Source organism: Tachyglossus aculeatus, chromosome 7 (genome assembly GCF_015852505.1).
Source record: "Tachyglossus aculeatus isolate mTacAcu1 chromosome 7, mTacAcu1.pri, whole genome shotgun sequence".
Lineage (NCBI taxonomy): Eukaryota > Metazoa > Chordata > Mammalia > Monotremata > Tachyglossidae > Tachyglossus > Tachyglossus aculeatus.
The window spans coordinates 2,943,300-2,967,362 of record NC_052072.1 but is presented as its reverse complement, the minus strand read 5'-3'; the positions used below and the strand labels follow the sequence as shown (position 1 = coordinate 2,967,362).

Here is a 24,063-nt window from a genome sequence, read left to right as displayed (position 1 = left end):
AGTAAGTGCCCAATAAATACGATTTAAGGAATGAATGAATGTTAAGTGCTTACTATGTGCCAGGCACTGTTCTAAGCGCTGGGGAACGTACAAGATAAGCGCTTAGTCCAGTGCTCTGCACACAGTAAGCGCTCAATAAATACGATTGAATGAAAAGATAATCGGGTTGGGTGGGTAATAATAAGGATGATGATATTTGTTAAGCACTTACTATGTTCCAGGCACTGTTCTAAGCGCTGGGGTAGATAAAAGATAATCGGTTTGGGTGGATAATAATGATGATGATGGTGTTTGTTAAGCGCATACTATGTGCCAGGCACTGTTCTAAACGCTGGGGAAAGTACAGGATAATCGGGTTGGGTGGATAATAATAACAATGATGGTATTTGTTAAGCGCTTACTATGTTCCAGGCACTGTTCTAAGTGCTGGGGAAAGTACAAGATAATTGGTTTGGGTGGATAATAATAACGATGATGGTGTTTGTTAAGCAGTTATTATGTGCCAGGCACTGTTCTAAACGCTGGGGAAAGCACAGGATAATCGGTTTGGGTGGATAATAATAACGATGATGGTATTTGTTAAGCGCTTACTATGTTCTAGGCACTGTTCTAATTGCTGGGGTAGATACAAGATAATCGGTTTGGGTGGATAATAACAATGATGATTGTGTTTGTTAAGCGCTTATTATGTGCCAGACACTGTTCTAAGCGCTGGGGAAAGTCCAGGATAATCAGGTTGGGTGGGTAATAATAACGATGATGCAATTTGTTAAGCGCTTACTATGTGCCAGGCACTGTTCTAAACGCTGGGGAAAGCACAGGATAATCGGTTTGGGTGGATAATAATAACGATGATGGTATTTGTTAAGTGCTTACTGTGTTCTAGGCACTGTTCTAATTGCTGGGGTAGATACAAGATAATCGGTTTGGGTGGATAATAACAATGATGATTGTGTTTGTTAAGCGCTTATTATGTGCCAGACACTGTTCTAAGCGCTGGGGAACGTACAGGATAATCAGGTTGGGTGGGTAATAATAATGATGATGCAATTTGTTAAGCGCTTACTATGTGCCAGGCACTGTTTTAAGCGCTGGGGAAAGTACAAGATAATCGGTTTGGGTGGATAATAATAATGATGATGGTGTTTGTTAAGCGCTTACTACGTGTCAGGCACTGTTCTAAGCACTGGGGAAAGTACAGGATAATCAGGTTGGGTGGATAATAATAAACGATGATGGTATTTGTTAAGTGTTTACTATGTGCCAGGCACTGTTCTAAGTGCTGGGGAAATTACAAGATGATCGGTTTGGGTGGATAATAATAACGATGATGGTGTTTGTTAAGCGCATACTATGTGTCAGACACTGTTCTAAGCGCTGGGGAAAGCACAGGATAATCGGATTGGGTGGATAATAATAACGATGATGGTATTTGTTAAGCGCTTACTATGTTCTAGGCACTGTTCTAAGTGCTGGGGTAGATACAAGATAATCGGTTTGGGTGGATAATAATAATGATGATGGTGTTTATTAAGCATGTACTATATGCCAGGCACTGTTGTAAGCACTGGGGAAAGTACAGGATAATCGGGTTGGGTGGATAATAATAACGATGATGGCATTTGTTAAGCGCTTACTATGTGCCAGGCACTGTTCTAAGCGCTGGGGAAAGTACAGGATAATCGGGTTGGGTGGATAATAATAACGATGATGGTATTTGTTAAGCGCTTACTATGTACCAGGCACTGTTCTAAGTGCTGGGGAAAGTACAAGATAATCGGGTTGGGTGGATAATAACGACGATGATGGTGTTTGTTAAGCGCTTACTATGTGCCAGGCACTGTTCTAAGCACTGGGAGAGATACAAGGTGATGAGGTTGTCCCACGGGGGGCTCACAGTCTTCATCCCCATTTTCCAGATGAGGTCACTGAGGCCCAGAGAAGTGAAGTGACTTGCCCAGACTCACCCAGCTGACAGTTGGCGGAGCTGGGATTTGAACCCATGACATCTGGCTCCATTCATTAATTCATTCAGTCGTATTTATTGAGCGCCTACTGTGTGCAGAGCACTGTACTAAGCGCTTGGGAAGTACAATTGGGCAGCATCTAGAGACGGTCCCTACCCCACAGCGGGCTCACAGTCTAGAAGGGGGAGACAGACAACAACACAAAACATGGAGACAGGTGCATAGCAGAATAAATAATAATAATAATGATGGTATTTTTTAAGCGCTTATTACATGCCAAGCACTGTTCTAAGCACTGGGGGAGATACAAGGTGATCAGGTTGTCCCACGGGGGGGGCTCACAGTCTTCATCCCCATTTTCCAGATGAGGTCACTGAGGCCCAGAGAAGTGAAGTGACTTGCCCAGACTCACCCAGCTGACAGTTGGCGGAGCTGGGATTTGAACCCATGACATCTGGCTCCATTCATTAATTCATTCAGTCGTATTTATTGAGCGCCTACTGTGTGCAGAGCACTGTACTAAGCGCTTGGGAAGGACAGTTGGGCAGCATATAGAGACGGTCCCTACCCCACAGCGGGCTCACAGTCTAGAAGGGGGAGACAGACGACCAAACAAAACATATAAACCAAATAAAATAAATAGAATAAATATGTACAAATAAAATAAATAGAGTAATAAATATGTACAAACAGATATACCCCAAAGCCCGGGCTTTTTCCACTGAGCCACGCCGAGCCCCCCGTGGGACCCCCCGATCACCTTGTATCCCCCCCAGCGCTTAGAACAGTGCTCCGCACATAGTAAGCGCTTAACAGATACCATTATTATTATTATTATTATTGAATTATTCCACCGTAGGTACAATATCCAGCTGGATCCCGATCCCTGTAAACCTCTGGCTCTTATCCTGGTTCCAACTCTGGGAATTCTCATGAATTCCAACATGGCCTCAGTGAAATCCAGGTAAGTTGGCTTGCCTCCTCTCCCATTCATTCATTCATTCATTCATTCAGTGGTATTTATTGAGCGCTTACGGTGTGCAGAGCACTGTACTAAGCGTCCCTACCCGACAGTGGGATCACAGTCGAGAAGGGGGAGACAGGGAACAAATCCCCAAGGCTGATCAGAAATTGCGAGGCGGTGCTTTAGGTTCAAAACCTCCCTTTTCGATAAAGCCCGGGCACGGCACGGGAGTCAGAAGGACCCAGGTTCTAATCCCGCCCCCGCCCCATGTCCGCCGCGTGACCTTGGACAAGTCACTTCACTTCCCTTTTAGTCTTTTAGACTGTGAGCCCACTGTTGGGTAGGGACTACTGTCTCTATGTGATGCCAATTTGTACTTCCCAAGCGCTTAGTACAGTGCTCTGCACATAGTAAGCGCTCAATAAATACGATTGATTGATTGATTGATTGATTCCCTGGGAAGCAGCGTGGCTCAGTGGAAAGAGCCCGGGCTTTGGAGTCAGAAGGTCATGGGTTCAAATCCCGGCTCCACCGTTCGTCAGCTGGGTGACTTTGGGCAAGTCACTTGATGATGACGATGGCATTTATTAAGCGCTTACTACGTGCCAAGCACTGTTCTAAGCGCTGGGGAGGTTACAAGGTGATCAGGTTGTCCCACGGGGGGCTCACAGTCTTCATTCCCATTTTACAGATGAGGGAACTGAGGCACAGAGAAGTGAAGTAACTTGCCCAGAGTCACACAGCTGACAAGTGGTGGAGCCGGGATTTGAACCCATGACCTCCGACTCCAAAGCCCGGGCTCTTTCCGCTGAGCCACGCTGCTTCTCAAGTCACTTCCATTCATTCATTCAGTCGTATTTATTGAGCGCTCACTGTGTGCAGAGCACTGGACTAAGCGCTTGGGAAGGACAAGTTGGCAACATATCGAGACCGTCCCTACCCAACAGCGGGCTCACAGTCTAGACTGTGCCTCATCATCATCATCATCATCATCAATCGTATTTATTGAGCGCTTACTATGTGCAGAGCACTGTACTAAGCGCTTGGAAAGTACAAATTGGCAACATATAGAGACGGTCCCTACCCAACAGTGGGCTCACAGTCTAAAAGGGGGAGACAGAGAACTGTTCCCTGCACTTCTCTGTGCCTCAGTTCCCTCATCTGGAAAATGGGGATGAAGACTGTGACCCCCCCGTGGGACAACCTGATCACCTTGTATCCTCCCCGGCGCTTAGAACAGTGCTTTGCACATAGTAAGCGCTTAACAAATACCAAAATTATTATTATTATTATTATAATTCTCCGGGCCTCAGTTCCCTCACCTGTGGGGTTGAAGACCGTGAGCCCCGTGCGGGACAAGGGGACTGCGTCCGACCTACCCCAGCGTTTAGTACAGTGCGTGGCACATAGTAAGCGATGAACACATACCTTTTAAAAACAAATAAACCCAACAAACCTGAAACCACTCATTCCCCTCCCCATCCGGAAGGAACCGTAGATTTCAAAATCACTTCGTGCCAAAGCTCCTGTGCTGGTGTCGGATTTATTGAGCGCTCACGGTGCGCAGAGCACCGTAATAATAATGGCATTTATTAAGCGCTTACTACGTGCCAAGCACTGTTCTAAGCGCCGGGGAGGTTACAAGGCGATCAGGTTGTCCCACGGGGGGCTCACCGTCTTCATCCCCGTTTTCCAGATGAGGTCACCGAGGCCCAGAGAAGTGAAGTGACTTGCCCAAAGTCACCCAGCTGACAATTGGCGGAGCCGGGATTTGAACCCGTGACCTCTGACTCCAAAGCCCGGGCTCTTTCCACTGAGCCACGCTGCTTCAGCGCTTAGAACAGTGCTTTGCACGTAGTAAGCGCTTAATAAATGCCATTATTATCATTATTATTATTATTGGGAGAGTTCGGGGTGACAGAGTTGGTAATAATCCTAATAACGATGGCATTTATTAAGCGCTTACTATGTGCAGAGCACTGTTCTAAGCGCTGGAGAGGTTACAAGGTGATAGGTAGGTTCTCCGTCCGTAAGGAGCTTGCAGGGAGGGGGGGGAGACAAATGTTAAGAGAAATAAAAACATGACGGATAATTACCATTATCAAATCCCACTGGAGTGGCTATCTCTGTGTCTCGCCAGTCTCTTCCTCTCCGTCTCCCTTACTCTCCCTGTCTCTCTCACTCTGTCTCTGTCCATCTCCATCACTCCGTCTCTCTCTGCCTCACTCTCTGCTACTCCCTTGCCCTGCCTCCCTCCCTGTCTCTCTCACTCGGCCTATCTCTTTCCATCTCCGTGTCTCCTTTCCCCGTCTCTTCCTCCCTGTCTCTCTCACTCTATCTCTCTCACTCTGTCCCTCTCCGTCGCACTCTCGGTTACTCCCTTTCCCCGTCTCCCTGCCTCCCTCCCTATCTCTCTCACTCGGCCCCCCTCCGTCTCTCTCCATCTCTGTGTCTCTCCCCATCTCTTCCTCTCCGTCTCCCTTACTCTCCCTGTCTCTCTCACTCTGTCTCTGTCAGTCTCTGTCAGTCCGTCTCTCTCTGTCTCACTCTTCGTTACCCCCTTTCCCTGTCTCCCTGCCTCCCTCCCTATCTCTGTCACCCGGCCTCCATCTCTCTCCATCTCTGTGTCTCTTTTCCCGTCTCTTCCTCTCCATCTCCCTCACTCTCCGTGTCTCTCTCACTCCGTCTCTGTCAGTCCATCTCTGTCTGTCTCACTCCCCGTTACCCCCTTTCCCCGTCTCCCTGCCTCCCTCCCCATCTCTGTCACTCGGCCCCCCGTATCTCTCCATCTCTGTGTCTCCTTTCCCCATCTCTTCCTGTCCGTCTCCCTCACTCTCCCTGTCTCTGTCACTCCATCTCTCTCTGTCTCACTCGGTTACACCCTTTCCCATCTCGCTGCCCCCTCCCTATCTCTCTCACTCGGCCTCTTTCTCTGTCCATCTCTGTGTCTCCTTTCCCCGTCTCTTCCTTTCTGTCTCCCTCACTCTCCCTGTCCCTCTCACTCTGTCTCTCTCTGTCTCACTCTCCTTTACACCCTTTCCCCGTCTCCCTGCCTCCCTCCCTATCTCTGTCACTCGGCCTCCGTCTCTCTCCATCTCTGTGTCACCTTTCCCCGTCTCTTCCTCTCCATCTCCCTCACTCTCCCTGTCTCTGACTCTGTCTGTGTCACTCCATCTCTCTCTGTCTCACTCTCCATTACACCCTTTCCCTGCCTCCCTCCCTATCTCTGTCACTCGGACTCCGTCTCTCTCCATCTCTGTGTCTCCTTTCCCCGTCTCTTCCTCTCCATCTCCCTCACTCTCCCTTTCTCTCTCACTCTGTCCGTCTCTGTCAGTCCATCTCTCTCTGTCTCCCTCTCCGTTACTCCCTTTCCCTGTCTCCCTGCCTCCCTCCCTATCTCTGTCACTCGGCCTCCATCTCTCTCCATCTCCGTGTCTCCTTTCCCCGTCTCTTCCTCTCCATCTCCCTCTCTCTGACTGTGTCTCTGTCACTCCGTCTCTCTCCGTCTCACTCTCCGTTACCCCCTTTCCCCGTCTCCCTGCCTCCCTCCCTATCTCTGTCACTCGGCCTCCGTCTCTCTCCATCTCTGTGCCTCCTTCCCCCGTCTCTTCCTGTCTGTCTCCCTCACTCTCCCTGTCTCTCTCACTCCGTCTCTGTCTGTCTCACTCTCCGTTACCCCCTTTCCCCGTCTCCCTGCCTCCCTCCCTATCTCTGTCACTCGGCCTCCGTCTCTCTCCACCTCCGTGTCTCCTTTCCCCGTCTCTTCCTCTCCGTCTCCCTCTCCCTGACTCTGTCTCTGTCACTCCGTCTCTCTCCGTCTCACGTCTCCCTGCCTCCCTCGCCATCTCTGTCACCCGGCCTCCTTCTCTCTCCATCTCTGCGTCTCCTTTCCCCGTCTCTTCCTCTGTGTCTCTCCCGGTCTCCGCCGCCCCGTCTCCCTCTCCCTTCCCGTTTTTCTCACGCTGTCCGTCTCTCTGTCTCTCCTCAGCAAGTTCCTGAAGATGGCCGCCAGCCTCCCGCCCGTCCTGTCGGTGGCCACGGTGGCCTTCGGGGCCACCCATCTTTACCGCGTCCCGTACCTGGCTAGCGTCCCCCTGGTCCTCCACGCTCTGTGTAGCGTCGTGTGACCTCCCCTTCCTTCCCCTTCCCGGGCTCCGCAGAAGAGGGAACGTTCCCAAAACGGCGTCCGAGGGATCCGAGGCCCAGGCGCCTCGCCGCCTCCCCTCAGAGCCGGGATTTGAACCCATGACCTCTGCCTCCAAAGCCCGGGCCCTTTCCACTGAGCCACGCTGCTTCTCTAATGATGATGGTATTTGTTAAGCGCTTACTACGTGCCAAGCGCCGTTCTAAGCGCTGGGGGAGATACAAGGTGATCAGGTTGTCCCACATCAATCAATCGTATTTATTGAGCGCTTACTATGTGCAGAGCACTGTACTAAGTGCTTAAGTACTAAGGTTATGAGCCCACATGGGGCTCATAACCTTAAGCAATTAGTACAGTGCTCTGCACACAGTAAGCGCTCAATAAATACAATTGATTGATTGAGCCCCATTTTCCAGATGAGGCCACTGAGGCCCAGAGAAGTGAAGTGACTTGCCCAAAGTCACACAGCTGACAAGTGGCGGGGCTGGGACTTGAACCCACGACCTCTGACTCCAAAGCCCGGGCCCTTTCCACTGAGCCACGCGGCTTCTCTAGTAATAATGATGGTATTTGTTAAGCGCTTACTACATGCCAAGCACTGTTCTAAGCACTGGGGGAATACAAGGTGATCAGTTGTCCCACATGGGGCTCATAATCTTCATCCCCATTTTCCAGATGAGGGAACTGAGGCCCAGGGAAGTGAAGTGACTTGCCCAAAGTCACACAGCTGACAAGTGGCGGAGCTGGGATTTGAACCCATGACCTCTGACTGACTCCAAAGCCCAAGCCCTTTCCACTGAGCCACGCGGCTTCTCTAATAATAATGGTGGTATTTGTTAAGCGCTTACTATGTGCCAAGCACCGTTCTAAGCACTGGGGGAGATACAAGGTGATCAGTTGTCCCCCATAGGGCTCATAATCTTCATCCCCATTTTCCAGATGAGGGAACTGAGGCCCAGAGAAGTGAAGTGACTTGCCCAAAGTCACTCAGCTGACAAGTGGCGGAGCCAGGATTTGAACCCATGACCTCTGACTCCCAAGCCCGGGCTCGCTCGGCATCTCTCGGCCTCCGCCCGTGTCTCTGTCTGTCTCTGCCTGGGTCTCTCCGGGGGCTGTCGTTGGCCGTGGCAGCCCCTGATCCCGAACAATAATAATAATAATAATAATGATGATGGCATTTATTAAGCGCTTACTATGTGCCAAGCCCTGTTCTAAGCGCTGGGGAAGTTGCAGGGTGATCGGGTTGTCCCATGGGGGGCTCCCGGTCTTCATCCCCATTTGACAGATGAGGGAACTGAGGCCCAGAGAAATGAAGTAATAATAATAATGATGGCATTTATTAAGCGCTTACTATGTGCCAAGCACTGTTCTAAGCGCTGCAGAGGTTACAAGGTGATCAGGTTGTCCCACAGGGGGCTCACAGTCTTCATCCCCATTTTGCAGATGAGGGAACTGAGGCACAGAGAAATGAAGTAATAATAATAATGATGGCATTTTTTAAGTGCTTCCTATGTGCCAAGCACTGTTCTAAGTGCTGGGGAGGTTACAAGGTGATCGGGTTGTCCCATGGGGGGCTCCCGGTCTTCATCCCCATTTTACAGATGAGGGAACTGAGGCCCAGAGAAATGAAGTAATAATAATAATGATGGCATTTATCAAGCACTTACTATGTGCCAAGCACTGTTCTAAGCGCTGGGGAGGTTACAAGGTGATCAGGTTGTCCCACGGGGGGCTCACAGTCTTCGTCCCCATTTTACAGATGAGGGAACTGAGTCCCAGAGAAGTGAAGTGACTTGCCCAGAGTCACCCAGCTGACAATTGGCGGAGCTGGGATTTGAACCCATGACCTCTGACTCCAAAGCCCGGGCTCTTCCCACTGAGCCACGCTACTTCTCTAATAATAATGATTGTATTTGTTAAGCACTTACTATGTGCCAAGCACTGTTCTAAGCGCCGGGGAGTTTACAAGGTGATCGGGTTGTCCCCCGGGGGGCTCACAGTCTTCACCCCCATTTGACAGATGAGGGAACTGAGGTCCAGAGAAGTGAAGTGACTTGCCCGAAGCCACACAGCTGACAATTGGCAGAGCCGGGATTTGAACCCATGACCTTTGACTCCAAAGCCTGTGCCCTTTCCACTGAGCCACGCTGCTTCTCCATTCATTCATTCAATTGTATTTATTGAGCACTTACTGTGTGCAGAGCACTGTACTAAGTGCTTCATTATTCATTCACTGTACTAAGCGCTTGGGAAGTACAAGTTGGCAACACAAAGAGATGGTCCCTACCCAACAGAGGGCTCACAGTCTAGAAATAATGATCATGCATTCATTCATTCATTCATTCAATCGTATTTATTGAGCGCTTACTGTGTGCAGAGCACTGTACTAAGCGCTTCATTTATTCATTCAATCGTCCTTATTGAGCGCTTACTGTGTGCACAGCACTGGACTAAGCGCTCGGGAAGGACAAGTCGGCAACATGTAGAGACGGTCCCTACCCGACAGCGGGCTCACAGTCTAGAAGTGGGGAGACAAGCGACAAAACAAAGCATATTAGCAAAATAAAATAAATAGAATAAATATGTACAAGTAAAATAAATAAATAGAGTGATAAATTCATTCATTCAATCGTATTTATTGAGTGATTACTGTGTGCAGAGCAATGTACTAAGCGCTTGGGAAGTCCAAGTTGGCAACATATAGACATGGTTCCTACCCAACAGTGGGCTCACAGTCTAGAAAATAAATAAATATGCACAAACATCTGTCCATATATACAGGTGCTGTGGGGAGGGGAAGAAGGTAAGATGGGGGGGATGGAGAGGGGGACGAGGGGGAGAGGAAGGAGGAGGCTCAGTCTGGGAAGGCCTCCTGGAGGAGGTAGGAAGTCCAAGCCCTGGGGAGGTGACAAGGTGATCAGGTTGTCCCACGTGGGACTCACAGTCTTCATCCCCATTTTCCAGATGAGGTCACTGAGGCCCAGAGAAGGGAAGTGACTTGCCCAAAGTCACCCAGCTGACAAGCGGTGAGCTGGGATTTGAACCCATGACCTCTGACTCCAAAGCCCGGGCTGTTTCCCCAGAGCCACGCTGCTTCTAGAAGCAGAGGGAGCCCGGAAAGGGCCGGCGGCCCCCCATCCGCCCCCAGCCCATACCGGGGGCCGGCCGAACCCCGTCCCCCAGTCATTCATTCAATCGTATTTATTGAGCGCTTACTGTGTGCAGAGCACTGGACTAAGCACTTGGGAAGGACAAATTGGCAACAGATAGATGGTCCCTACCCAACGACGGGCTCACGGTCTAGAAGCGGGGAGACAGACAACAAAACAAAGCAAGTAGTTGTCAATACCATCAAAATAGATAAATTCATTCATTCAATCGTATTTATTGAGCGCTTACTGTGTGCAGAGCACTGGACTAAGCGCTTGGGAAGTACAAACTGGCAACAATCAATCAATCAATCGTATTTATTGAGCGCTTACTGTGTGCAGAGCACTGGACTAAGTGCTTGGGAAGTACAAGTTAGCGACAGATAGAGACGGTCCCTGCCCAACGACGGGCTCAAGGTCTAGAAGCGGGGAGATGGCGGGGAGACAGAGAACAAAACAAAGCGAGTAGACAGGCGTCAATACCATCAAAATAGTTCAATTCATTCATGCAGTCGTATTTATTGAGCGCTTACTGTGTGCAGAGCACTGGACTAAGCGCTTGGGAAGTACAGATTGGCAACTGATAGAGACGGTCCCTACCCAACGACGGGCTCACGGTCTAGAAGCGGGGAGACAGACGACAAAACAAAGCAAGTAGACAGGCGTCAATACCATCAAAATAGATCAATTCATTCATTCATTCAATCGTATTTATTGAGCGCTTACTGTGTGCAGAGCACTGGACTAAGCATTTGGGAAGGACAAATTGGCAACCAATAGAGACGGTCCCTACCCAACGACGGGCTCACGGTCTAGAAGTGGGGAGACAGACAATGAAACAAAACAAGTAGACAGGCGTCAATACCATCAAAATAGATCAATTCATTCATTCAGTCGTATTTATTGAGCACTTACTGTGTGCAGAGCACTGGACTAAGCGCTTGGGAAGTACAAATTGGCAACATATAGAGACGGTCCCTACCCAATGACGGGCTCACAGTCTAGAAGCGGGGAGACAGACAACAAAACAAAGCAAGTAGACAGGCGTCAATACCATCAAAATAGATAAATTCATTCAATTAGAAATGAGGCTGCGGGAGTTGTCTGGGGATTGCTCTGCCACATGTCTGCTGCGTGACCTTGGACAAGTCACTTATCTTTTCTGAGCCTCAGTTCCCTCATCTGTCAAATGGGCATGAAGACTGTGAGCCCCCCGTGGGTTGTAACCTCCCCAGCGCTTAGAACAGTGCTTAATAAATGCCATTATTATTATTATCATTATTCTCTGGGCCTCAGTTCCCTCATTTGGAAAATGGGGATGAAGACTGTGAGCCCCCCGTGGGACAACCTGATCACCTTGTAACCTCCCCAGCGCTTAGAACAGCGCTTTGCTCATAGTAAACGCTTAATAAATGCCATCATTATTATTTTGATTACTAGGGGTGGCAGGGTTTTCACACATTCATTCAATCGTATTTCTTCATTCATTCATTCATTCAATCGTCTTTATTGAGCGCTTACTGTGTGCAGAGCACTGGACTAAGCGCTTGGGAAGCCCAAGTTGGCAACAGATAGAGACGGTCCCTACCCGACAGCGGGCTCACGGTCGAGAAGGGGGAGACAGACGACAAAACAAAACATATAAACCAAATAAAATAAGTAGAATAAATATGTACAAGTAAAATAAATTCATTCATTCATTCAATCGTATTTATTGAGCGCTTACTGTGTGCAGAGCACTGGACTAAGCGCTTGGGAAGCCCAAGTTGGCAACAGATAGAGACGGTCCCTACCCAACAGCGGGCACATGGTCGAGAAGGGGGAGACAGAGAACAAAACAAAACATATAAACCAAATAAAATAAGTAGAATAAATATGTACAAGTAAAATAAATTCATTCATTCATTCAGTCGTATTTATTGAGCGCTTACTGTGTGCAGAGCACTGGACTAAGCGCTTGGATGTACTTTAAGGGGCCTTTTGGGGGGGGGGGCAGGGGAGAAGGCAAAAAACTCTTGCTGTTGTGGAAGTTTCTTCTTTTTTATTGACACCGAAGCATCGGTTCACTCAACTGACCCCCGACCCCAGCAGCTACGGGGAAACTTGGAAGTTGTCCATGTCCATTTTTTTTGTTCGAATGGTATTTGTCCAGAGAAGCAGCGTGGCTCAGTGGAAAGAGCCTGGGCTTTGGAGTCAGAGGTCATGGGTTCGAATTCCGGCTCCGCCGCTTGTCAGCTGGGTGACTTTGGGCAAGTTGCTTCACTTCTCTGGGCCTCAGTTCCCTCATCTGTCAAATGGGGATGAAGACTGGGAGCCCCCCATGGGACAACCTGATCACCTTGTATCCTCCCCAGTGCTTAGAACAGTGCTTGGCACATAGTAAGCACTTACTAAATGCCATCATTATTATTATTATTATTTTTTGGGTAAGTCACTTCACTTCTCTGGGCCTCAGTGACCTCATCTGGAAAATGGGGGTTAAGTCTGTGAGCCCCCCGTGGGACAACTTGATGACCTTGTAACCCCTCCAGCGCTTAGAACAGTGCTTTGCACATAGTAAGCGCTTGATAAATGCCATCGTTATTATTAATAAGAAGCAGAAGCGCTCAGTAGAGAAGCAGCGTGGCTCAGTGGAAAGAGTCCGGGCTTTGGAGTCAGAGGTCATGGGTTCGAATGCCTGCTCCGCCACCTGTCAGCTGTGTGACTTTGGGCAAGTCACTTCACTTCTCTGGGCCTCAGTGACCTCATCTGGAAAATGGGGATGAAGACGGTGAGCCCCATGTGGGACAACCTGATTACCTTGTCTCCCCCCCCCCCAGCGCTTTGAACAGTGCTTTGCACATAGTAAGCGCTTCACAAATGCCATTATTATCATTACCTTTGGCCATCGAAGCTTATAATAATAATGATGGTATTTGTTAAGCGCTTACTAGGTGCCAAGCACTGTTCTAAGCGCTGGGGGGGTACAAGGTGATGAGATTGTCCCACAAGGGGCTCACAGCTTTAATCCCCATTTTCCAGATGAGGGAACTGAGGCCCAGAGAAGTGAAGTGGCTTGCCCAAGGTCACCCAGCTGACAAGTGGCGGGGCTGGGATTCGAACCCACGACCTCTGACTCCCAAGCCTGGGCTCTTTCCCCTGAGCCAGGCTGCTTCTCTAAGAGACTGAGGAAACGTGAGCCGACGAATTCTGCCTACGAGCCAATCCACGCTTGGAGTCGATGAGAGATCATCTTTTCTATATTTGGTTTTCAAACTAGCCCCTAAAACGACCGGATTCACAGAATTTTTGCACTCATCCCAGTTTTCCCTTTGAAATATCCTTGAGCCCACTGTTGGGTAGGGAATGTCTCTATATGTTGCCAACTTGTACTTCCCAAGCGCTTAGTCCAGTGCTCTGCACACAGTCAGCGCTCAATAACTACGATTGATGATGATGATGCTCTGCACACAGTAAGCGCTCAATAAATATGATTGATTGATTGATTGACCATCTCTATATGTTGCCAACTTGGACTTCCCAAGCGCTTAGTCCAGTGCTCTGCACACAGTAAGCGCTCAATAAATATGATTGATTGATTGATTGACTGTCTCTATATGTTGCCAACTTGTACTTCCCAAGCGCTTAGTCCAGTGCTCTGCACACAGTAAGCACTCAATAAATACGATTGATTGACTGTCTCTCTATGTTGCCAACTTGTACTTCCCAAGCGCTTAGTCCAGTGCTCTGCACACAGTAAGCGCTCAATAAATACGATTGATTGATCGTCTCTATATGTTGCCAACTTGTACTTCCCAAGCGCTTAGTCCAGTGCTCTGCACACAGTAAGCGCTCAATAAATACGATTGATGATGATGATGATGCTCTGCACACAGTAAGCGCTCAATAAATATGATTGATTGACTGTCTATGTTGCCAACTTGTACTTCCCAAACGCTTAGTCCAGTGCTCTGCACACAGTAAGCGCTCAATAAATACGATTGATGATGATGATGATGATGCTCTGCACACAGTAAGCGCTCAATAAATACGATTGATTGATTGTCTCTCTATGTTGCCAACTTGTACTTCCCAAGCGATTAGTCCAGCGCTCTGCACAGAGTAAGCGCTCAATAAATACGATTGATTGTCTCTCTATGTTGCTAACTTGTACTTCCCAAGCGTAGTCCAGTGCTCTGCACACAGTAAGCGCTCAATAAATACGATTGATTGATTGTCTCTCTATGTTGCCAACTTGTACTTCCCAAGCGCTTAGTCCAGCGCTCTGCACACAGTAAGCGCTCAATAAATACGATTGATTGATTGATTGATCCTTCAGGCTTCCTCTCTCTGACATCCGGAATAATACCGAACGGGAACACAGTCCAACTTTATATTGTTTCTTTAAAGGCCCCTTGTTGAACGGTCGATCTTCCGTTTTCTAAAAACTTCCTTAGGGGGTCCTGGTTTTTCTCGCGCTCAGAGGAAACGGGCGTGTCAAGAGGAGCAATCAATCGTATTTATTGAGCGCTTAGTGTGTGCAGAGCACTGTACTAAGCGCTTGGGAAGTCCAAGTTGGCAACATCTAGAGACGGTCCCGACCCGACAGCGGGCTCATCGTCTAGAAGACTTTTCCATGCTGCGTTGGCGGGGGGACCTTTCTATTTATCGTAAATTTTGATGGTGTACAAAGTGGATTCACACAGTAAGCGCTCAATAAATACGATTGATGAAGTGGACTCAAAAGTGTTGTTTTTTTTTTTAATGTCACGCACATAAAACTTTTACGATCGGATCCTTAATGGGCTGCTGTGTTGTGTACCTCGGGTAGGGTGCGGGCGGCGATGCACGAAGCGGAGATGCCCGCGGATGGGGGTTGCTAGGCGACCGTACCAAATCAATCAATCGTATTTATTGAGCGCTTACTGTGTGCAGAGCGCTGGACTAATAAATAATAATAATAAATAATAACGATGGCGTTTGTGAAGCGCTTACTATTTGCGAAGCACTGTTCTAAGCGCTGGGGGGGATACAAGGTGATCAGCAGAGAAGCAGCGTGGCTCAGTGGAGAGTGTTTTGTTGTCTGTCTCCCCCTTCTCGACTGTGAGCCCGCTGTCGGGTAGGGACCGTCTCTAGATGTTGCCAACTTGGACTTCCCAAGCGCTTAGTACAGTGCTCTGCACACAGTAAGCGCTCAATAAATACGATTGAATGAACGAATAAAAGCCCGGGCTTTGGAGTCAGAGGTCACGGGTTCAAATCCCGGCTCCGCCAATTAGCTGTGGGACTTTGGCCAAGTCACTTCACTTCTCTGGGCCTCAGTGACCTCATCTGGAAAATGGGGATTTATTCATTCATTCCGTCGTATCTATTGAGTGCTTACTGTGTGCAGAGCGCTGTACTAAGCGCTTGGGAAGTCCAAGTTGGCAGCATATAGAGACGGTCCCTACCCAACGACGGGCTCACAGGCTAGAAGGGGGAGTGCGAGCCCCCCGTGGGACAACCTGATCACCTTGTAACCTCCCCAGCGCTTAGAACAGGGCTTTGCACATAATAAGTGCTTAATAAATGGCATCACTATTATTCTTCTAGACTATGAGCCTGCTGTTGGGTAGGGACCGTCTCTAAATGTTGCCAACTTGTACTTCCCAAGCGCTTAGTCCAGTGCTCTGCACACAGTAAGCGCTCAATAAAGACGATTGAATGAATTATTATTATTATCAGGTTGTCCCATGGGCGGTTCACAGCCTTCATCCCCATTTGACAGATGAGGGCCCAGAGAAGTGAAGTGACTTGCCCAAGGTCACCCAGCTGACAAGTGGCGGAGCTGGAATTTGAACCCATGGCCTCTGACTCCCAACCCCGAGTTCTTTCCACTGAGCCACGCTGCTTCATTCATTCATTCAATCATTTATTGAGCGCTTACTGTGTGCAGAGCACTGGACTAAGTGCTTGGGAAATCCAAGTTGGTGATATCTAGAGACGGTCCCTACCCAACAGTGGGCTCACAATCAATCAATCGTATTTATTGAGCGCTTACCGTGTGCAGAGCACTGTACTAAGCGCTTGGGAAGTCCAAGTTGGCAACATCTAGAGACAGTCCCTACCCAACAGTGGGCTCACAGTCTAAAAGGGGGAGACGGAGAACAAGGAGACGGAGAACAAAACCAAACATACTAACAAAATAAAATAAATAGAATAGACACGTACAAGTAAAATAGAGTAATAAATATGTACAAACATATATACATATATACAGGTGCTGTGGGGCATCCAAAGGGGGTCGCACCTCGCTTTTTTATTCGAAGAAGTAGGTCGGTGGGTTCTGAACATCCCCTTCCTCAAATTCGGGGACTTCAGACCCTCCGACTCCATCCTCGCGTTGACCGTCATTCATGCATTTATTCAATCGTATTTATTCAGCGCTTACTGTGTGCACAGCACCATACTAAGCGCTTGGGAAGTCCAAGCTGGCAACAGATAGAGACGGCCCCTACCCACCAGCGGGCTCACAGTCTAGAAGGGGGAGACAGAAAACAAAACAAAACATAGAATCCAAATAGAATAAATATGTACAAGTAAAATAAATTCATTCATTCAATCGTATTTATTGAGCGCTTACTGTGTGCAGAGCACTGGACTAAGCATTTGGGAAGTACAACTTGGCAACATCTACAGACGGTCCCTACCCAACAGTGGGCTCACAGTCTAGAAGGGGGAGACAGACAACAAAACAAAACATATAAACCAAATAAAATAAATAGAATAAATATTGTACAAGTAAAATAAATTCATTCATTCATTCAATCGTATTTATTGAGCGCATACTGCGTGCAGAGCACTGTGCTAAGCGCTTGGGAAGTCCAAGTTGGCAACAGATAGAGATGGTCCCTACCCAACAGCGGGCTCACAGTCTAAAAGGGGGAAACAGAGAACGAAACAAAACATAAAACCCAAATAGAATAAATACTGTACAAGTAAAATAAATTAATTCATTCATTCAATCGTATTTATTGAGCGCATACTGTGTGCAGAGCACTGGACTGAGCGCTTGGGAAGTACAACTTGGCAACATAGACGGTCCCTACCCAACAGTGGGCTCACAGTCTAGAAGGGGGAGACAGGACAACAAAACAAAACACATAAACCAAATAAAATAAATAGAATAAATATTGTACAAGTAAAATAAATTCATTCATTCATTCAATCGTATTTATTGAGGGCTTACTGCGTGCAGAGCACTGTGCTAAGCGCTTGGGAAGTCCAAGTTGGCAACAGATAGAGATGGTCCCTACCCAACAGCAGGCTCACAGTCTAAAAGGGGGAAACAGAGAACAAAACAAAACATAAAACCCAAATAGAATAAATACTGTACAAGTAAAATAAATTAATTCATTCATTCAATCGTATTTATTGAGCGCATACTGTTTGCAGAGCACTGGACTAAGCGTTTGGGAAGGACAACTTGGCAACATAGACGGTCCCTATCCAACAGCGGGCTCACAGTCTAGAAGGAGGAGACAGACAACAAAACAAAACATATAAACCAAATAAAATAAATAGAATAAATATGTACAAGTAAATTCATTCAGTCGTATTTATTGAGCGCACAGCGGGCTCACAGTCTAGAAGGGGGAGACAGAGAACAAAACAAAACATAGAAACCAAATAAAATAAATAGAATAAATATGCACAAGTAAAATAAATTCATTCATTCATTCAATCGTATTTATTGAGCGCAAATATGTACAAGTAAAATAAATTCATTCAGTCGTATTTATTGAGCGCACAGCGGGCTCACAGTCTAGAAGGGGGAGACAGAGAACAAAACAAAACATAGAAACCAAATAAAATAAATAGAATAAATATGTACAAGTAAAATAAATTCATTCACTCATTCAATCGTATTTATTGAGCGCTTACTGTGTGCAGAGCACTGGACTAAGCGTTTGGGAAGTTGGCAACATAGAGAGCATGCGCACTCCGCTTACCTCCTGACTCCGGCTCCGGGCTAATCCAGTTCCGGGTGACTCCGGACGTTCCCGGCCTGCGCGCGCATGCGCGCTCTGCTTCCCTCCTGACTCCGGCTCCGGACTAATCCAGTTCCGGGTGACTCCGGACGTTCCCGGCCTGCGCGCGCATGCGCGCTCCGCCACCCTCCTGACTCCGGGGGACTCCAGTTCCGGGTGATTCCGGATTCGGACGCTCCCGGCCAGCGCGCGCATGCGCGCTCCGCTTCCCTCCTGACTCCGGCTCCGGGTAAATCCAGTTCCGGGTGACTCCGGACGTTCCCGGCCTGCTCGCGCATGCGCGCTCCGCTTCCCTCCTGACTCCGGGCGACTCCAGTTCCGGGTGATTCCGGACTCGGGCGCTCCCGGCCTGTGCGCGCATGCGCGCTCCGCTTCCCGCCTGACTCCGGTTCCGGGTGATCCAGTTCCTGGTGATTGGGGACGCTCCCGGCCCGTGCGCGCATGCGCGCTCCCCTTCCCTCAATCAATCAATCGTATTTATTGAGCGCTTACTGCGTGCAGAGCACTGTACTAAGCGCTTGGGAAGTCCAAGTTGGCAACATCTAGAGACAGTCCCTACCCAACTGCGGGCTCACAGTCTAGAAGGGGGAGACAGACAACAAAACAAAACATATTAACAAAATAAAATAAATAGAATAATAAATACGTACAAGTAAAATAAATAGAGTAATTCATTCACTCAATCGTATTTATTGAGCACTTACTGTGTGCAGAGCACTGTACTAAGCTCTTGGGAAGTCCAAGTTGGCAACATCTAGAGACGGTCCCTACCCAACAGCGGGCTCACAGGCTAGAAGGGGGAGACAGACAACACAACAAAACATAATAACAAAATAAAATAAATATGTACAAGTAAAATAAACAGAGTAATTCATTCATTCAATCGTATTTATTGAGCGCTTACTGTGTGCAGAGCACCGTACTAAGCGCTTGGGAAGTCCAAGTTGGCAACATCTAGAGCCGGTGCCTACCCAACAGCGGGCTCACAGTCCAGAAGGGGGAGACAGACAACACAGCAAAACATATTAACAAAATAAAATAAATAGAATAAATGCGTACAAGTAAAACAAATAAATGGAGCGCTTACTGTGTGCAGAGCACTGGACTAAGCGCTTGGGAAGTCCAAGTCGGCAACATCTAGAGACGGTCCCTACCCAACAGCGGGCCCACAGTCTAGATGGGGGAGACAGACAACAAAACAAAACATATTAACAAAATAAAATAAATATGTACAAGTAAAACAAATAAATAGAGTAATTCATTCATTCATTCGTATTTATTGAGCGCTTACTGTGTGCAGAGCACTGGACAAAGCGCTTGGGAAGTCCAAGTCGGCAACATCTAGAGACGGTCCCTACCCAACAGCGGGCCCACAGTCTAGACGGGGGAGACAGACAACAAAACAAAACATATTAACAAAATAAAATAAATATGTACAAGTAAAACAAATAGAGTAATTCATTCATTCATTCAATCTTATTTATTGAGCGCTTACTCTGCGCAGAGCACTGTACTAAGCGCTTGGGAAGGCCAAGTTGACAACCTATAGAGACGGTCCCTACTCAACAACGGGCTCACAGTCTAGAAGGGGGGGACAGGGAACAAAATAAAACATATTAACAAAATAAAATAAATAGAATAAACATGTACAAGTAAAACAAATAGAGGGCTCACAGTCTAGACGGGGGAGACAGACAATACAACAAAACATATTAACAAAATAAAATAAATATATACAAGTAAAACAAATAGAGTAATTCATTCATTCATTCAATTGTATTTATTGAGCACTTACTCTGCGCAGAGCACTGGACTAAGCTCTTGGGAAGGCCAAGTTGACAACCTATAGAGACGGTCCCTACCCACCAGCGGGCTCACAGTCTAGAAGGGGGGGACAGACAATAAAACAAAACATATTAACCAAATAAAATAAATATATACAAGTAAAACAAATAGAGTAATTCATTCATTCATTCAATTGTATTTATTGAGCGCTTACTCTGTGCAGAGCACTGGACTAAGCGCTTGGGAAGGCCAAGTTGACAACCTATAGAGACGGTCCCTACCCAACAACGGGCTCACAGTCTAGAAGGGGGGGACAGAAACAAAATAAAACATATTAACAAAATAAAATCAATAGAATAAATATGTACAAGTAAAACAAATAGAGGGCTCACAGTCTAGACGGGGGAGACAGACAGCAAAACAAAACATATTAACAAAATAAAATAAATATGTACAAGTAAAACAAATAAATAGAGTAATTCATTCATTCAATCGTATTTATTGAGCACTTACTGTGTGCAGAGCACTGAACGAAGCGCTTGGGAAGGCCAAGTTGGCAACATCTAGAGACGGTCCCTACCCAACAGCGGGCTCACAGTCTAGAAGGGGGAGACGGAACAAAATAAAACATATTAACAAAATAAAATAAATAGAATAAATATGTATAAGTAAAACAAATAGAGGGCTCACAGTCCAGACAGGGGAGACAGACAACAAAACATATTAACAAAATAAAATAAATATGTACAAGTAAAACAAATAGAGTCATTCATTCATTCATTCAATCGTATTTATTAAGCGCTTACTCTGCGCAGAGCACTGGACTAAGCGCTTGGGAAGGCCAAGTTGACATCCTATAGAGACGGTCATCATCATCAATCGTATTTATTGAGCGCTTACTGTGTGGAGAGCACTGTACTAAGCGCTTACCTTAGTCCCTACCCAACAATGGGCTCACAGTCTAGAAGGGGGGGACAGGGAACAAAACATATTAACAAAATAAAATAAATAGAATAAATATGTACACGTAAAACAAATAGAGGGCTCACAGTCTAGACGGGGGAGACAGACAACAGAACAAAACATATTACCAAAATAAAATATGTACAAGTAAAACAAATAAATAGAGTAATTCATTCAGTCATTCAATTGTATTTATTGAGCGCTTACTCTGCTCAGAGCACTGGACTAAGCGCTTGGGAAGGCCAAGTTGACATCCTATAGAGACGGTCATCATCATCAATCGTATTTATTGAGCGCTTACTGTGTGGAGAGCACTGTACTAAGCGCTTACCTTAGTCCCTACCCAACAACGGGCTCACAGCCTAGAAGGGGGGGACAGGGAACAAAACATATTAACAAAATAAAATAAATAGAATAAATATGTACAAGTAAAACAAATAGAGGGCTCACAGTCTAGACATGGGAGACAGACAACAAAACAAAACATATTACCAAAATAAAATAAATATGTACAAGTAAAACAAATAGAGTAATTCATTCATTCAATCGTATTTATTGAGTGCTTACTCTGCGCAGAGCACTGTACTAAGTGCTTGGGAAGGCCAAGTTGACAACCTATAGAGCCGGTCCCTACCCAACAGCAGGCTCACAGTCTAAAAGGGGGAGACAGGGAACAAAATAAAACATACTAACAAAATAAAATAAATAGGATAAATATGTACAAGTAAAGCAAATAGTGGGCTCACAGTCTAGACGGGGGAGACAGACAACAAAACAAAACATATTAACAGAATAAAATAAATATGTACAAATAAAATAATAGTCATTCATTCATTCAATCGTATTTATTAAGCGGTTACTCTGCGCAGAGCACTGTACTAAGCGCTTGGGAAGGCCAAGTTGACAACCTATAGAGCCGGTCCCTACCCAACAGCGGGCTCACAGTCTAGAAGGGGGAGACGGACAACAGAACAAAACACACTAACAGAATAAAATAAAATAAATAGGAAAAAATATGTCCACATAAGATGGCAACTGACCTCATGCTGTAAACCCTCGCACCCAGCTCCTGCCCGATCCCGGAGAGGCTGGCATCGAAATCCTGCACCAGCCCGGACTCGATGACCTCGTCGGCCAGGGGCAGCTTGAGGGCCCAGGCCATGGCGCCTGTTATCGACAAGTAGGGTGCAAATGATGGCATTTATTAAGCGCTTACTATGTGCAGAGCACTGTTCTAAGCACTGGGGAGGTACAAGGTGATCAGGTTGCCCCACGGAGGGGCTCACAGTTGTAATCCCCATTTTACAGATGAGGTAACTGAGGCCCAGAGAAGTGAAGTGACTTGCCCAAAGTCACACGGCTGACAATTGGCGGAGCTGGGATTTGAACCCATGACCTCTGACTCCAAAGCCCGAGCTCTTTCCACTGAGCTATGCTGCTTCTCTAATAATAATAATAATGATGATATTATTATATTATAACAATATATAACATAATATATAATAATATAATGGTAATATATAATAATATATAATATAATATATGATGATAATTATTATTATAATAATAATGATGCAAAATATAGGTTAAGTCGGTGTAAATCGGCCGCAGGGTTCTTGTACCCAGGGTGGTGACGCAGATAGGAGAAATGACTCTCTTCCTCCCTTCAAGGCCCTACTGAGAGCTCACCTCCTCCAGGAGGCCTTCCCACACTCAGCCCCTTCCTTCCTCTCCGCCTCCTCCCCCTCTCCATCCCCCCATCTTACCTCCTTCCCTTCCCCACAGCACCTGTATATATGTATATATGTTTGTTCACATTTATTACTCTATTTATTTATTAATTTTACTTCTACATATCTATTCTATTTATTTTATGTTATTAGTATGTTTGGTTTTGTTCTCTGTCTCCCCCTTTTAGACTGTGAGCCCACTGTTGGGTAGGGACTGTCTCTAGATGTTGCCAACTTGTACTCCCCAAGCGCTTAGTACAGTGCTCTGCACAAAGCAAGCGCTCAATAAATACGATTGATTGATTGATTCACTCGGGTGCTCTAGGCCTATGTCCACACACGCGTTCCGCTTCCCGCCTGACTCCGGCTCCGGACGACTCCAGTTCCGGGTGATTCCGGATGCACACGCGCCCGGCCTGTGCGCGCATGCGCACTCGGCTTCCCTCCTGACTCCGGCTCCGGGAAACTCCAGTTCCGGGTGATTGCGGACGCTCCCGGCCTGTGCGCGCATGCGCGCTCTGCTTCCCTCCTGACGCCGGCTCCGGGCGATTCCGGACTCGGGAGCTCCGGACCTGTGCGCGCATGCGCCCTCCGCTTGCCTCCTGACTCCAGCTCCGGGCGACTCCAGTTCCGGGTGATTGCGGACGCTCCCGGCCTGTGCGCGCATGCGCGCTCCGCTTCCCTCCTGACTCCGGCTCCGGGCGATCCCGGACTCGGGAGCTCCGGACCTGTGCGCGCATGCTCCCTCCGCTTGCCTCCTGACTCCAGCTCCGGGTGACTCCAGTTCCGGGGGATTGCGGACGCTCCGCTTCCCTCCTGACTCCGGCTCCGGGCGATCCCGGACTCGGGAGCTCCGGACCTGTGCGCGCATGCGCCCTCCGTTTGCCTCCTGACTCCAGCTCCGGGTGACTCCAGTTCCGGGTGATTGCGGACGCTCCCGGCCTGTGCGCGCATGCGCGCTTCGCTTCCCGCCTGACTCCGGCTCCGGGCGATTCCGGACTCGGGAGCTCCGGACCTGTGCGCGCATGCGCCCTCCGCTTGCCTCCTGACTCCGGCTCCGGACGACTCCAGTTCCGGGGGATTGCGGACGCTCCCGGCCTGTGCGCGCATGCGCGCTCCGCTTCCCTCCTGACTCCGGCTCCGGGCGATCCCGGACTCGGGAGCTCCGGACCTGTGCGCGCATGCGCCCTCCGCTCGCCTCCTGACTCCAGCTCCGGGTGACTCCAGTTCCGGGGGATTGCGGACGCTCCCGGCCTGTGCGCGCATGCGCGCTTCGCTTCCCGCCTGACTCCGGCTCCGGGCGATCCCGGACTCGGGAGCTCCGGACCTGTGCGCGCATGCGCCCTCCGCTT

At 47.9% G+C, this 24,063-nt stretch overlaps 2 protein-coding genes across 2 annotated transcripts in view; one reads left to right on the top strand and one right to left on the bottom strand.

The window, feature by feature from the left end:
- PGAP1 (post-GPI attachment to proteins inositol deacylase 1) overlaps positions 1-7,231 on the top strand; it is a 105,020-nt gene extending 97,789 nt beyond the window's left edge. Inside the window, exons 26-27 of the mRNA XM_038749043.1 lie at positions 2,827-2,931; positions 6,920-7,231. Of these exons, the coding sequence (XP_038604971.1) occupies positions 2,827-2,931; positions 6,920-7,058 (244 nt within the window). The 3' untranslated portion in view covers positions 7,059-7,231. The remainder of the gene's footprint in view (positions 1-2,826; positions 2,932-6,919) is intronic.
- A 12,851-nt stretch (positions 7,232-20,082) lies between these two features.
- Positions 20,083-23,742, bottom strand: LOC119930616. Its single transcript, XM_038749142.1, has 3 exons — positions 23,024-23,742; positions 22,022-22,148; positions 20,083-20,114 (listed from the first exon to the last, which is right to left on the bottom strand). The coding sequence occupies exons 1-3, from the start codon at positions 23,736-23,738 to the stop codon at positions 20,108-20,110; spliced, it is 849 nt and encodes a 282-aa protein (XP_038605070.1). The 5' UTR covers positions 23,739-23,742; the 3' UTR covers positions 20,083-20,107.
- Positions 23,743-24,063: the final 321 nt, after the last annotated feature.